This window comes from Chelmon rostratus, chromosome 5 (genome assembly GCF_017976325.1).
Source record: "Chelmon rostratus isolate fCheRos1 chromosome 5, fCheRos1.pri, whole genome shotgun sequence".
Lineage (NCBI taxonomy): Eukaryota > Metazoa > Chordata > Actinopteri > Chaetodontiformes > Chaetodontidae > Chelmon > Chelmon rostratus.
In genome coordinates, this window is record NC_055662.1 from 6,181,687 (window position 1) to 6,196,148 (window position 14,462).

The window sequence follows — 14,462 nt, forward strand, 5'->3', positions numbered from 1 at the left end:
CTCTTTGCTGAGTTTGTTGCATTCAATAGTTTGTTGCAGGTCCACTGGCATGTTTTCATTGATGCGATCCATCAAGCAGCAAAGGCCTTTTCTGCTTTCACTCAGTCCGGCTGACAACTAATCCAGGTAGGTTGTCTGCTCCTGTTTTTTTTTTTTTGTTTTCTCTCTGTGTTTCTGAGCTCTCTTGTCTTTACCAGTCATTCCATTTTCTGTCAGTCTGTTCAGTTAGAGATGGCATTTAGTTCCTCAGTCTTTCCTTCGCTCCGTGTAAATGAAAAACCACAGTCAGTGATGTGAGGGGAAGACGTGTGAGCACTTTGGAGAATTTTGGGATCTCAAATATCCACAGGAGACTGATACTCCACTTATGTGCAGTGTCAGTCTTCATCTGTAAATGTCTATTATTATCAGTAACAGCAGTAAGAGCTGTACACACACCTATAGCATGTGGTTGTTGTGCTGTAAAATATTTTCTTGCTTTATTTCTGCAAAGTCCAGCAGTGAACAGATTCATAGGACACAGTCCTCTGTCAGATGGGGTAAATAGAGTTAATTAAACAAGCTTTAAAAACTTTTCTGAGCAGTGGATGAGACTTACAGTAATTTCTTTAAACTTACTGAAGCATTAATGAGCAGCACTCATCCTAAGAACGTCTCTCATGCTCTCTCTTCACACACACACACACACACATACACAATTTAATAGCTGCACACATATCAGAAGTTGCACAAGGTCTCAAACCTTTGAGGCGTGTGTGTGTGTGTGTGTGTGTGTGTGTGGGTCTATATACACTACAGATTACAGCCATGCTTGTGTGATCTTGTTTGAGGAGTTTGTGGATGTTATCGCTTAGCATCTCTGCACGAATGAGCATGATTTGTACAAAAAAATGATAAATGTTCAGAATTGGGTCACACTGCCTTTGTTTTTGTTTTTTGAGAAGTAGTCAAATATTTGTCACTGTGGGGAAATAACATCAGGGTCGTACGTAGTTTCATTTTTCCTTGATTGCTTTCGACATTTTTACTAGTGTGAACAAAATGCCATAAAACATCACACGAGGGAAATTATCTCACCAGACTAGCTCACTAGACAGAATGACCTGGGGGGGCTTCAGAGCACCATGTGCACATTTTGCCTGATGGTATTTGCCCGACTTGTGTACATTTGTGTGCAGAGCGACAGAGCACATGAACGCATTACTCCACGCGCGCGTGTGTGTGTGTATGTGTGTTTGTGTGTGTGCATTTCTCTATAAAGCGGTGTGGGGGCTTTGGACGCAGGGCGAGCCCATCGATCAGGCCGTGAGGGGGGCAGCCTGCAGCTCTCGCTCCAGCTGCCCACTGGGTGTGAAGGACACTGATGTGACAGCACTAATTACAGAGGCAGGAAGCCAGCACTACAGACATTCACAGCAGCGGCTCGGCTGGACTCCGCTGAGCAAAACCAGTCCTCCACCAGCCACTTTACACCTCTCATCTCCCCGGGGTTGATTGTATTTCAAGTGTCAAGCCAAAATGAGATATTATCCACGCAGAGTGAAGTGAAAAGTAACACTGCTTTGGCTTACAGGATGTAGAAGCCAGACTTGCTTGGAAATAACAAGGCAAACCAAAAACCCCCACAGCCACTCGGAATACTAAGACGGTATTTTGATCATTTAGAACAAATTAATTGCAAATTGGAATTTCAACAGATGAAACAGCAGTAGAAACAAATACTAATTAAATTTCATGGTATTATTTCTAACACCAGACATTTTTTCACCGTAAACTAATTAAGAATCTATTTGAATCCGACTCTAAGGTTAGTTTTGCAGGGCTAGGGGTTTACCATCGCTGCTGGTGATGGGGCGGATGTCTTAGCTATAAAAGTAAATTGGGCATTTGTTCTGTACTGGCAGATGTTTGTACCTTCTAGTTCAGTAGCAGACCAAGTGCGACCACCTCGCTTTGATTTACATTGCTCTGTTAAAGCTAGCTGTAGATTTGTGTACACGCGGCCAAGCATCTTCAGCTTGCTTAATGCTGCTGGTGATTCATGTATTGCTATTTTTTTATTTAAACCTGCATTCCCAATTTATTTTTTTTGTCAACTTGTGAGCAGTGCAACAAGTCAGAGAAAAAACACTGACTTATGACCACCTTATGAAAGAAGGTGTTGCTTGCTAACATGTTGTGTTTCTGGCCACCTGACAAAATGTTGATTTCAGAACTTCTACACCAGCTCCTGCCATGATAGCTCTTTAGCTGCTAAATGCTACATTATGTTCACCAGATACTTGCTAACTGTGTCCGTCTGCTGCCTGGTACTGAGCAGTTCACGTACAGTGGGTTCATTAGAGCTGCCTGATGCACACACACACCTGTGGAATGTGAAGCTCTAAGACTGATTAGTGCAGCTTTAGGTTATGCTGCAATAATAATAATACACTTTATTTGTATAGCGCCTTTCATTTATGAATTGCAGCTCTAAGAGCTTTACATGAAAGAATTCACATGCACCAAGTGAGTGTTTTACATAGAAAAGACAGAAAGGACATTAAAAAAAGATTAGAACTAAATGTAAACTAAAATGAAGAATAAAACCCACTAGATGATGACAACAAGGATGGAAATAAAAATAAAAACAGTGTATACAACCACAGAATAGAATGATAAAGTGTTGGTAAAAATGGAGTAGAATAAGGATGAACAAAATCAAGTAAAATACAAGTGCAGCAGTGCATAAGCCCGAGTCAAAGCCCAAAAGTTTCAGGCCTGTATCAGGAACCAATCGCTAGTTAGTTAAAGGCTAAAGTGAAGAAACACTTTTGGCTTTCTTTTGAAAATATTCAGCGAGCTGCTTCCCTGTTATCTCTGTTCCAGAGCTTTGGGTGTAATGGACAAAGGCTGCATCCCCAGTTTTCTTAAGGCTGTATTTTCTTTCGACTGCATACTGGTGGAAATAATAATCTGATTTTGTACTTAAGTCTGGCGGTTTGCCAGGCTGAGGCTCACATGGGTGTGATATAAAAGACCTTGTTGCAACAGAACTTTTTTCCATGTCATAGCAGGAAGAGCACAAGTGTAACTCATACTATCAACAACAACTGCATTCTGCAGCAAACAACTATAATAACTTTAAATAATACTTTAAAAAAAGAAGCAGGACCACTTGACAATGACTGATCTGCAAGGCAGATCCATTTAGGTGGGCCACGTTTCAGGGCTCTGGTATTGATTGATTGTGCATGCTGGTCCACTGGCCTGGCTTACTGGGACACTTAATGGAACTGAGCTTTAAACATTACTTACACCTGTGCTTTTCTTGCTGTTCCAAGCAAAAACTCAGCAGTGGAAAGGATCTGTTGTTAGCATAATACCAACAATTAGAGTTAAAGTTAGTGGCTTATAAGTTAATTACTTAAAATATATATTGTGTAAATAAATGACTATTGAAAAAAAGGGGGTCAGGCACTGTCTCGGTTTTATATATGTATATTTGGTTAAGGCGGTGCTTCAGTCCAGCAGGCTGATGTTTTCAGTTCAAAAACCCGCTGCACACTACCTGCTCAGCATCAAGCGGCAGACAGGGTTAGCGGCTTGCTGTTGAATCGACTTCAGCTGCAGTCATGCTAAACAAAATCAACAACACAAAACGGAGACTGAATATTGGACTTCATTCATTTGGCAGCCAGAAACAAAAATGATGCTAATGTTGCTTGATTTGAAGTTCTTCCCCCCCCGCAGGCAAAAATTGATTAATGCACCTTTAAATATTTTACGCTACCGCAGCCTGCCAGCCATATTTTATATCATCCATGTGTTATCCACATTTTTTCTCATCTGTCATGTTTCACCATTTCTGATCTATATTCTTGTGGACACACTTTATCTTTGAAAAGTGGAAATAACAGTTAACCTGAACCACTGAAAAATTGCCAGCCTCCACACTGTGCCACAAGCCCGGATCACTATCTTATCTTGTAATAACTTGAGCTAGTTTCGCTTCCCGTGGACACATGAGCTAATTCCAAATTGCTTCAAGCCCTCGATTACCGGACTGTAAATAATACAGTGAGTGTACGTATATAATGCCGCTAACCTCTCTCCCGCAAGAACAGGGTGGCTTAAACATTGCCGGTGACATCCAATGTGTGAAGTGGAGCCACGTGCGATAAGTTAGCCTCACATTTGTTTTAATTAAGCACATTTCCATCGACTTGGCCTCCCTTTTAATTATTTTCCCATTGATTTGCACTGTAACCCAACATGCAGGTCAGTGAACAAGAGCTGCTGCTGCTGCTGCTGGAGGCCCTAATGGCAGAATTAGAGCAATGACACACACACACACATGCATTCAAATCACTGAAACACACATGCACACGTGTGTAAAGAAATGACAGCAATGATAGACATGAACAAGGAAATGAAAAAGGACACGCTGGGATTATAAAGGTGCACACGCATTTAACGTTTGAAATAATGGCCAAATATTGTGTCTCTTCCTCATTACTAGGATGGAGCATGGAGACAGAGGGATGGGCGTCTCTCAACTTCGCTATGAGGAGGAGGAGGGTGAGTGTGTGTGCACACAGTGTGTGGTTTATGGCAGATCTATCATAGACTGGCCCTCTGCTAATAGAAACAGGAAATTAAGTCATGACACCCACTTTGTCGCTTAATATTACCGCGAGACAGCTGATTCATCACACCGACTTCTAGTTTCTAATTTGTTTCTTTGTTTCTAATTTGTTCTGAGAGTTTGTGTGGGTGATTGCTGTTAATAGGCTGCAAATGAGGAGTGAAGATCGTGTGCTCACGTGTGTTTATGAGTGTGTATTTGAGGACCTGGGGAATCGTATAAGCATGCTAGTGTTAGTTTGTGTGTGTTCTTGTCTTCACACGAAGCTGCAGGTTTCTTTTTCCAAACATCCAATATTGGTTCGCGTTTCCCTGTTGTTTAGTTATTCCACATGGAGTTGCGGGTGCAATTAGTTTTAAAGCGACAACTTAATTGCCAGCAGATGATCAAACTCACATCATTCAGGTTTTTGTTGCAAAACAGAGACTATCTGAGCCGTAAGTCGCAGGAAAGCTGCAGGACTGAGTGATTCTGAGTAGACTTGCTTTTATCCGGGCCTCTTCCAGAGGATGCTGCTGTTGTTAATAAGGAGACATGATGTGAAACATAATTTATTCAGCGTTTGTTACAGTGATTTAACATTCATTGAAACACTCCTCTGAGTATATGAGGATAATGAAATATCTCATTAGGCAATCTGCCAGCGTCACTGGCTGTCAGTCAACTATTTTGGGGCTTTTCATGAAACATTTATTTAAGTCACTTTTTGGGGTTAAATGTTGGTCTTATTAAAGCTTGTTCTTGAAGTAAACTGCTATAGTATTCTACAGGAACCCAGACTGGTGATTCAGTTTAAATGAGTGCGACCGGTTGTGCAGTATTCATCTAACCATCCAGGAACCGTCCATATTTGTCCCCAGACCATCAGTCCATCTACATTGGCGTCCCGGTGCCTCGAGGATATCGGCGAAAACGCAGGCGAAGGCGCTCTAGTCGTGAGGCCGCTGACATGGACAGGGACAGACGCTACAGCCACCACAGACACCACGAGCAGGACCGCTACAGAGACATAGATATAGAGGAAGGACTGATGGATTCAAACGAGCAGAGTCTCCAGGACATCAGCCGCACAAGTAAGTCAGCGGCCTGAGAGCCGCGCCATAAAATGACTTCAGAAAGAGCAAGAACCTCCTTTAACAGCGGTCTCATTAGTTCAGGCCTAAAATCAGGAGAACTTGAGGACAGTCTTTACCTGTGTCTCTCTTCCTGCTTCTGTTACAGGAAACTATAAATCTAGGACAGTCATTATGTCATAACACCAGGATAACATGACAGTAGCTAACAGGCGCAGAGTTAATTTAGTTAGTGTATCTAAGTTTAGCTAACTTACTAAGATTAGTGTGTCACTAACCTTTAACACTTGTGCATGAGTGTTATAAATCTAGCATAACATTGATAATATAATTATGAATATGAATAAATGATTGAATTAACACACAAATCAAACAAATTGCTTAATACTTCCACCCTCCATCACCCTAACTGAGAACCCGTGAAGCTGAGAGGAGAGAGATGAAGGAGTGGTCTGCCCAATTTATTATATTATTACTATTATCAAACCTTTATTTATGCAGCTAATTCCCACTGAGATCACAAAATCTCTTTTTCAAGGGAACCCTGGCCTAGATAGCAGCATTATATATATGTATATGGATATACATATATATAGGTATGCATTCGCACACTACACAGTGACCTGATGACCCTTCCTTCATTAATAGTTTTCTTGCTTCTGTTATGCTGGATTGCTGCACCAACATTTTCATTGGCTGCAATGCCTGTCAATCACTGTGCTGGCGCAAGACTAAACTCTTTGAATCTTATTTCACGAGGCTACAGGAAGGCAACTTTTTTTCTCATCCCATAAGTACAACAGGGTCTAATGCCTGCGCTAAAGGGGCACTCCACCAATTTTACACGCCACTGTTTAGTCATCCAGGTTAGTACTACTCAGTGAAACAGTTGCATAATGTCTTCCTGAAACGTGAGAAAACAGTGGAGTGGCGTTTGAAGACATGGCTGTTTAGAGGGCAGTGACTGTCTAATTAAAAGACGTCACGCTTTATGTCAAATGTGAAAACCTGATTTTTGGGGTTTGACCCATACTAGGAATTAAATGCCAGAAGATCACTACTCCGTTTTATTGATTTTTTATTAACATTCTTTTTAAAATCTGCCTCCTGCAAGTCCTTCAACTTTCTGGAGGGGTAAGGCTGAACTGCTGGAGTATCTCTTACTCTGTGGCCGACCAAACATTGCCTCTTTAATAAGTTTTGTACTATCAGCGTGCTCCTATCCACCTGTCTTTCAATTCTGCTTTATATAACACAGAAATTTGTGGCTGTAGAATAAAGAAAAAATGTGGCTGTCACTGGCAGGGTTAGAAAATAAAAAATGATGGAGGCGATGAAGAATGTTTTTTATCAATTCTTAAAAAATCCATATCTCTCAGCCTACTTCCTATGAACTATGAATAGCCTCTCATACAACTAAATATGGGAAAGCAAAGCTCTTTTAGACATAGCTCAAGTGAAGTTTGGTGTACATAACATGTTTTCTGCACACAGCTGCAGGGTGACTTTTGCTTTCAACGGCTCTACAGAAGAACAGACATAAACTGGACTGTGTCATGAATCACAGTTTTGTTTCACTCTCCTAGCTTATGCTTTTGATTTGCTTTTGCTTGCTTCCAGCACTTTTAACAGTGAACAGCAGGAGTCTGAGACACAGCCTGAGAGCGTAGCCTCTGTTTCAGGTTGGAGTAATGAGAAGCCTGGCAGAACACTTGCGCTTCGGCTTCCAAAGACTTTGGCTGGGAAAGTTGTCCACCTTGCTAAATTGATGTGGTGCGATCAGTGGCGAGGCAGCAGAGGTGTTTACTTTACTCACAAATACAGTCTTTTGGAGCGTGTGGGCCTCAGGACACGATTATCAATAATGCACATAGCACCACTACCAGCAGGAGGATTATACCAGGGAAAATAAAGATGTAGCAAACACCAAGACAACAGCGGGAGAAAATGATGCCCAGTGAGGGAAAGTAAACAATTTAGAGAGCACAGGAAGGAAAATAAACTCTGCCGATCCTCATGTGAATGAAGTTAATTGGGCTCTTGTCACTTTAGCCGCTAAAGTAGCTCATGAGTCTTCACTGTGCTTAGAGGAATTGGTAGACTAAATGGCAACTCTACATCAAACATGCTGTTAAAAAGGTATAAGTGGTCACAAACACTTTATTTTGCTGATTCATTTTTTTCTATGGTTTTGCATGATTTAGATCACCATTCCTTGCATTGAGGAAAAATCAGAAATAAGTGGATTTTACTGTTCTTTGCTGTCAATAAAGCACTTCAATATAATTGACCCACAGCACAATGGTCAGCTGACAGCTTATTACCCTGCAGCACCAGTTATGAACACGGGGTCCAATTCACCCTCCATACAACAATGAAATGGATTGTAAGTATGGTGGGCTCATGATTGAATACCTATAATCAGGTAGCAATGTGCGATCCGGATGTAGGCTTCGATACTACAATCATTATCAGTAGGGGACATATATAACAGCCTACAGCTGGCTGTGAGCAGGGTGCAAGTGAAAAAATGTCTAGTTACAAATTGATTGATATTGGAGATCACTATTTACATTCATAAGCGACAGGTCAGTCTGATTTGACCTCTTAGTTACGGCAGAGGGACTGCCTGTTTCTCTCATAGAGAACCTGCAGGTTTACAACAACAGCCCTGAGCTCAGAGCGCTCACATGAAAGCAGTGTAATCACTTTTTTCTTTTCAACATTATGTTTTAAAAAAGTTGTATAATCCTTAGGCCATCAAAACCTGTTTGGATTACAAACAGTAAAAATGTCTAAACCCTTCTTTCATTCCGTCAAGTGTCTCCGGCGGCAGAGCGGCTACGCTACATCCTGAGCGAAGACGACGACATGCCCACGCCGACGCTCTTCACTGAGATGGACACTCTGCAGCGAGAAGGAGACGAGCTGGAGTGGAAGGAGTCGGCCAGGTGGATGACGACACTCTCAAACATGCACGAAATTCAGGCACAGCCCCCTCGTAAATCTGCTGGACAGATGACTCAGCCTGTCCAAAATACATACGAGTGTCCAGTGTTGCACGAGTTACTGAGAAATAGTTACTTGTCACCTCATTGAAAAGTAACACGATTTCTTTACTCATTACATCCACCAAAAAAAAAACACGTTACTGTGATACTGTAGTAATGCTGCCATTGGTAATGAGGCTGTATCATATGATCTCATATCCTAATTTAGGACATTTCACATCCAGATAAAGATACATATCACAGTATAGCACTTTCCGTAAATTCAATGACTAATTAGTTTATATATAGTGACCACATGGAAAAGCTGATACTGTCCCATATTTGATTCTATAGTATGTAACAAAATAGAAAATTTTAACATATAAAATATAAAAAGGTAAAAAGAAAACTCAGTCAGTTCCTGAGTCTGGCCTTTGTTTTGAGCACTCGACTGTACTTTTGTGGCTCTCACCCGCGGACTCTCTCCGTACTGTTTGACATGAGTCTCGTGTAGGTGGTAAAAGAGGCTGGTGGTGTTCCAGCCTGTTGTGGGCACCAGTCTGCAGCATAAATTTCAAAGTATGATTTTCTGCTCCGTGTCCAACTTTTCATACCCAAACCACATGCATGCAACAGTAGTAACAAGAGTAGCCCCTCTCAAGTTCGAGCTCCTCGCTTTGTCCTTCACCTGTTTGGATTACCCTGTTCTGTGTCCCGTTCACTCTCCTCCATTCTGTGCAGAATCACGCAAATGACCAAACATTGCCCTATCCACAAACCTAGTGGTTTGTTGAGTTTGCTGTCTCATGTTCCAAAAAGCAGACGTTGCCTTTTGTTAGTGTTTGTAATGTGTCCATTCAGAACACAGTGGTTCATGTTGGTAACTCGTCATTTTTGTGCAGGTTTCTAGTTTTAGCCATAACTGACGTGGCTGTTACACCTCTTGACTCCAGCTGTGGTTTACTACTGTATCTTTCTCCCCTGTATTGAAGGTCATTATATTCCATTATAATAGACTGTGTTTATCTGCTTTAACGTGAAAGCAATGAGTCAGTTCGGGGATTGCAGTTGTGTTATTAATTTAAAAAGTAATTAGTTACAAGACTAATTAACACCAACAAAAGTGGAATTAATGTAATACGTCCTTCCAACACTCAGTATCAGGCTTCAGCAAACTATGTTCAGATAATGATAGGGCTCAACACTGCCTCTTGAAATTTGTGAACAAGTATTAAAATTAGGCATAGTTCCATTTGGTGTTCAGTTCCCAAAGTCCTAGTATTGAGCTGATAAAGAGGCATGAATTACTGATGCAATTAAATGCAGGGGAGTCATTACTTTCATTAGTTCCACCTGCAAGTCTGCTGCAAAAAAGTTGATAATTTTATGACTGCATGGCTCGCATCTCAATACAAATTCATTCAGAAACTGATTTTGTCAGATAATTTGGATGAAATTTGATGTTTCAAGAATATCTACCATGACAACTCAGAAAATGTCAACAATGAAGGAAGCACCGTCAACCCTCTATTGCACAGCCCACTCAAATCTGTCTGACTCATTAAAGCTAAATTAAATTTCAGACCACACAAACTGAAGAGGTGACCAGTTTGCCAGCCTGCAGAGTGGGAAAGGTATTCAAGTGATTCTTTAACATATGTAGCGATACAAGCCAGTCCACTGAGCAGCACACTGTTGCACTGTGTGTGTGTCCACACTGTTTCACAGTCATCCAGTGTCACATCCAGTGTCACACCTGAGAGCTGCACACCTCTGCTGACCGGTGGGCACCACCAGCAGAGCTGAAGCCAAGCTCAAAGCACTCTGTGTGTTGCTCACCTGTTCCCTCTCTCTGTGCTGCCGTCAGGTGGGTGAAGTTCGAGGAGAAGGTGGAGGAGGGAGGAGAGCGGTGGAGTAAACCGCACGTGTCCACCCTGTCCCTGCACAGCCTTTTTGAGCTCAGGACGTGTCTCCAGACGGGGACGGTGCTGCTGGACCTGGAGGGCTACTCACTGCCTCAGATAGTTGGTGAGATGTTTGAGATTCATTTCGTTTTCTGCTAATTTCATGACAGAATTCAGTAGTTAATGTTGATTTCTGTTCATTTTGGACTGATGCATTTTGTGTATACACAATATTAGTTCGTAACTTTAGCTGCGTCTTGTTCCTCCCTAGTTTATTGCTGAACTGCACAGGAAGTCGGCTGTTTTCTAGGTTGTCCCAAAGCTAATTATTGAAGTGCACTCCAAATTTAGCTCCCTTCAAAGCTTGAAAAGTGCAATATTGTTTTGAATATCTTTGCTCTTAATGCTCAGACCTCAAGTGGCAAACATCATAACGTTTTTAGTGAGTCGTGACACGCCTGTAGCTCAGATGAATCTTAAATTTGATTTATCCTAGGTGTACCTGTTGACGGCACTTTCTAATTGACTCCCCTACGTTAATTAATTTTATGAGCTACAGCTGTGTTTTCCCTGCTGTGACACGTTCCTCTGAGCTGAACCTAGAAACCGACAAAACAAACTTCATTAGCAAATGCAAGTATTGCCACAGCTTCGTATGTTAAATTTGAATGTTTTCTTTTTATTCTCATGAAATTTCAGTCTATAGTCTAACTCAGCAATAATGCTAATTGTTAATGCTAATGTTAATGTGGAACCATGTTGCTAGCTTTTGACTTGTCAAATATCCCAATGTTTATCGCATCAATTAACTTTCCTCGCTGACTGTGTTCTACATTAAATTGTGTGTATCACTGTTTAATCTACCAACTAAACGAGGGAGCCACACTCATTGCAGTTGAATCTGAATGTTTCCTAGCAAAAATATAAACATTTCATGATTCTTCAGCTAGCTAGCTAGTTAGCTAACACAGTGCGCTACTTTCAGAAAGGTAGTGTAGGCTACTATGTCATAGCGGGCTAACCTACATTTGTAAATTAAAATAATGTGTCAGGTAAACGTTTCATACTGTATGTGTATCTACAGAGTGGCTATAAAGGAGAAAAAAATACAGAGGCGAGCCTTCAAAATACTATTGTGTTCGCACTAGTGTGCATGAGATATGTGGACAGACAGAAAGCCAGCGCAGCAGGATGTGACTGATGAGGCCAGGCCCACTCACTTCAGCCGAGCTGTGATGACCGTTAGAGACTGGTTGGAATAATTGATTAATAACTGTTCTCAGACAATGCCTGTTTGCTGTGGAAAGGTCTCCATCAAAACATCATGATAATAAAGACAATCTGAGCTCATTCATACATATGAGCTCCACGCACAAACACCGTCGACTTCCCTGATGGAGCTCGGGGCATTTATCACTGTATTATGCAATCAGAGGACAGAAGTCAACCAGCACAGTCATTTCTTTACACTGAACACCAAACAGAGCTTTAGGGCCACTTACACTGACAGGTTTTAAATTAGTCTGACACTATCACAGGGTGTTGTATATATGTGGCTTGAGGGCATTTGAATATGCCACTTGGTGATGTATAACAGTTTTCTGAGAAGTACTCAGTTTTATGAACTGCTGTATGTCTGTTTAATGTATAATATGGTAACAAACTGCAGTTCTACAATGTGGGAACGCCTTAATTTTGGAACAAATATGTCAAATATCCTCACGTGAAATATAAATGCGTCCGTTTCCAGATGACATCATTGAGAGACAGATCGAGGAAGGCGTGATATCTCCTGAGCTGAGAGAGAAGATCAGCTTTGTCCTGCTGAGGAAACATCGACACCAGACCAAGAAGCCAATCCACCGCTCGCTAGCCGACATCGGCAAATCCAGCTCTTCCACCAGTGAGCGTCTAGTTCTGTTGCTATCAGAAAACATCATCTAGCTCTATTTGAGAAAAAAAAAGGACATCATGGGACCACCATTCCCTCTAGGATGAGAGCTTACTGACCTACAGCACTGACGAAAACAATAATCACATCAGTTATCTTTACTGTAAATTACATCTGTGATTGATGATACTACACACAATGTTGGAAAGCATGTATTATAACATGCCATCACACGAAATAAGACCGTGTCCCCAAGATATAGCAATTTCTTTTCTTTATCAATCTTTGGTCTGCGAAATTCATTATGCATATATTTGACTCACTTGGTAAATGAATGAACGCACTCTTGCAGTCAACAAGGCTCATATCCTCCACAGGGGATGTATTAATGTTTGATGAGTTAATTACCGCCGTAGCATTTCCTCATCTCATCCGGGCTGTGCGCACGCTGCTAGATAAATCATAAAGCATCACCTCTGACCGCTCTGCTGCTTTTTGTGTCTGTTTCTGTGTCCCTTCCCCTCGCCAGATCGGAATGCAGGGTCTCGAGGTGGTCCGGGGCCAGTTCCGGGGCCAGTGTCCAACTTTAACCGGTCCACAGAGGACCTCCGAATGAAACAGCAGTCTGCCAACTATGGTCGCCTGCGTGAGTGTCTGTCTACAGTTTGTGATTTTAACTGACAGGGGCAGAAAATCCCCTGAAACTTCATTTAAATCATCAGAACGGACCTCCAGTAACTTTGACATAGAGACACTTTTACACAGAGACTCCCATCACTATGTAATGATTTGATTTGGCTAGATATTCAATGTAAAATCATATATTGATTAACTGTAGTCAGAAACAAGCCTCTCTCTTATCGGAAGCATTTACTGCCCCAAATCAAATCTACGTACTTATTTAATCAAAGACAAGTATCAGCCAGCTTGAGCTGTTAAAGTGAACTGTTCATACTGAGAATGATGGACTCAGCAAGGACAACTGAAGCCCTTCATCCATTCGTCCCAGCGCGAACAAGGACATTTGTTTACTGACCTTAATTTTTAAGAGTTATGGAAGTTCTCCTAATTAAATGGTGCTCATTCCCTTTTGGGGTAAAATACTACAATGTGTAGCATGTAATGAAGATGTTCTAACTGTTCTTGTTGTTTTATACTCCAGGTCACGCCCAGAGCAGGAGTATGAATGATATTGCAGATACTCCCAGCACAGACCAGGTGACTCATTTCAGTCCTTTTACATAGCCTGCTTAGGCATTAGAGAGTGATACTGAATGAAGTAATAAAAGATCACTTGGCATTACAACCTCAAAATCAAATCAAAATGTTCTCAAAGCGAGCATGTTTTTTAGTTGCACAGCTGTGGCTTTATCCCTGTGAGTGTTAATATTGGCCAAATTCATGTTCCTATCTTTTTGAATGGCAAAATGTCTATTTATCTGCACGGAAGCTATCTCTGGAGTGTCCTCATTTTCCGCTGTGTTGCGTTCCATTATTGACGAGATTACCTATCGCATGTCTCAGTAAGATGTTGTGTTGTGTTGAATTGATGATTCTGTGGAGTGGTGATAGCCAGCTCTGTCCTATGTGTCACCAATCCTTCAGAGCAATTGCTAGCGAAGGTGACAGCTAGTGATAGAGGAAGCATGTAAGCACATAACTCACCCATTTGTGGGCTGACGCAATAATGTGACTTAAACCCAGTGACACATGCTTGGACTGATGCAAGGACGTGCTGTTGGTGCTTGGAATAGGATGCAGGGCTTTGAAACAGACAGGTCAGGATTAAGTGGCATTCACAGCGATGATGAATGTACAAAAATAAATGAATGAGAATTGTTTAGGAGTGTTTGTTGTAGGCTATGAACTTTATTTGTAAGCAAAGCTGTTAGGAGGAGTGCTGAATGTCCAGTTTTAAGTACCCCAGTTATAAGTGGTTGGCTGGATGTTCAAAGCGTATTTACAGGCCTACAGTAG

General features: G+C 41.5%; 1 protein-coding gene across 1 annotated transcript in view; it reads left to right on the plus strand.

The window, feature by feature from the left end:
- Window positions 1-5,495: 5,495 nt before the first annotated feature.
- Window positions 5,496-14,462, plus strand: part of slc4a5a (solute carrier family 4 member 5a) — a 32,486-nt gene continuing 23,519 nt past the window's right edge. The window contains exons 1-6 of the mRNA XM_041937521.1: window positions 5,496-5,700; window positions 8,522-8,651; window positions 10,558-10,718; window positions 12,345-12,503; window positions 13,036-13,131; window positions 13,648-13,703. Coding sequence (XP_041793455.1) covers window positions 5,577-5,700; window positions 8,522-8,651; window positions 10,558-10,718; window positions 12,345-12,503; window positions 13,036-13,131; window positions 13,648-13,703 — 726 coding nt within the window. The 5' untranslated portion in view covers window positions 5,496-5,576. The remainder of the gene's footprint in view (window positions 5,701-8,521; window positions 8,652-10,557; window positions 10,719-12,344; window positions 12,504-13,035; window positions 13,132-13,647; window positions 13,704-14,462) is intronic.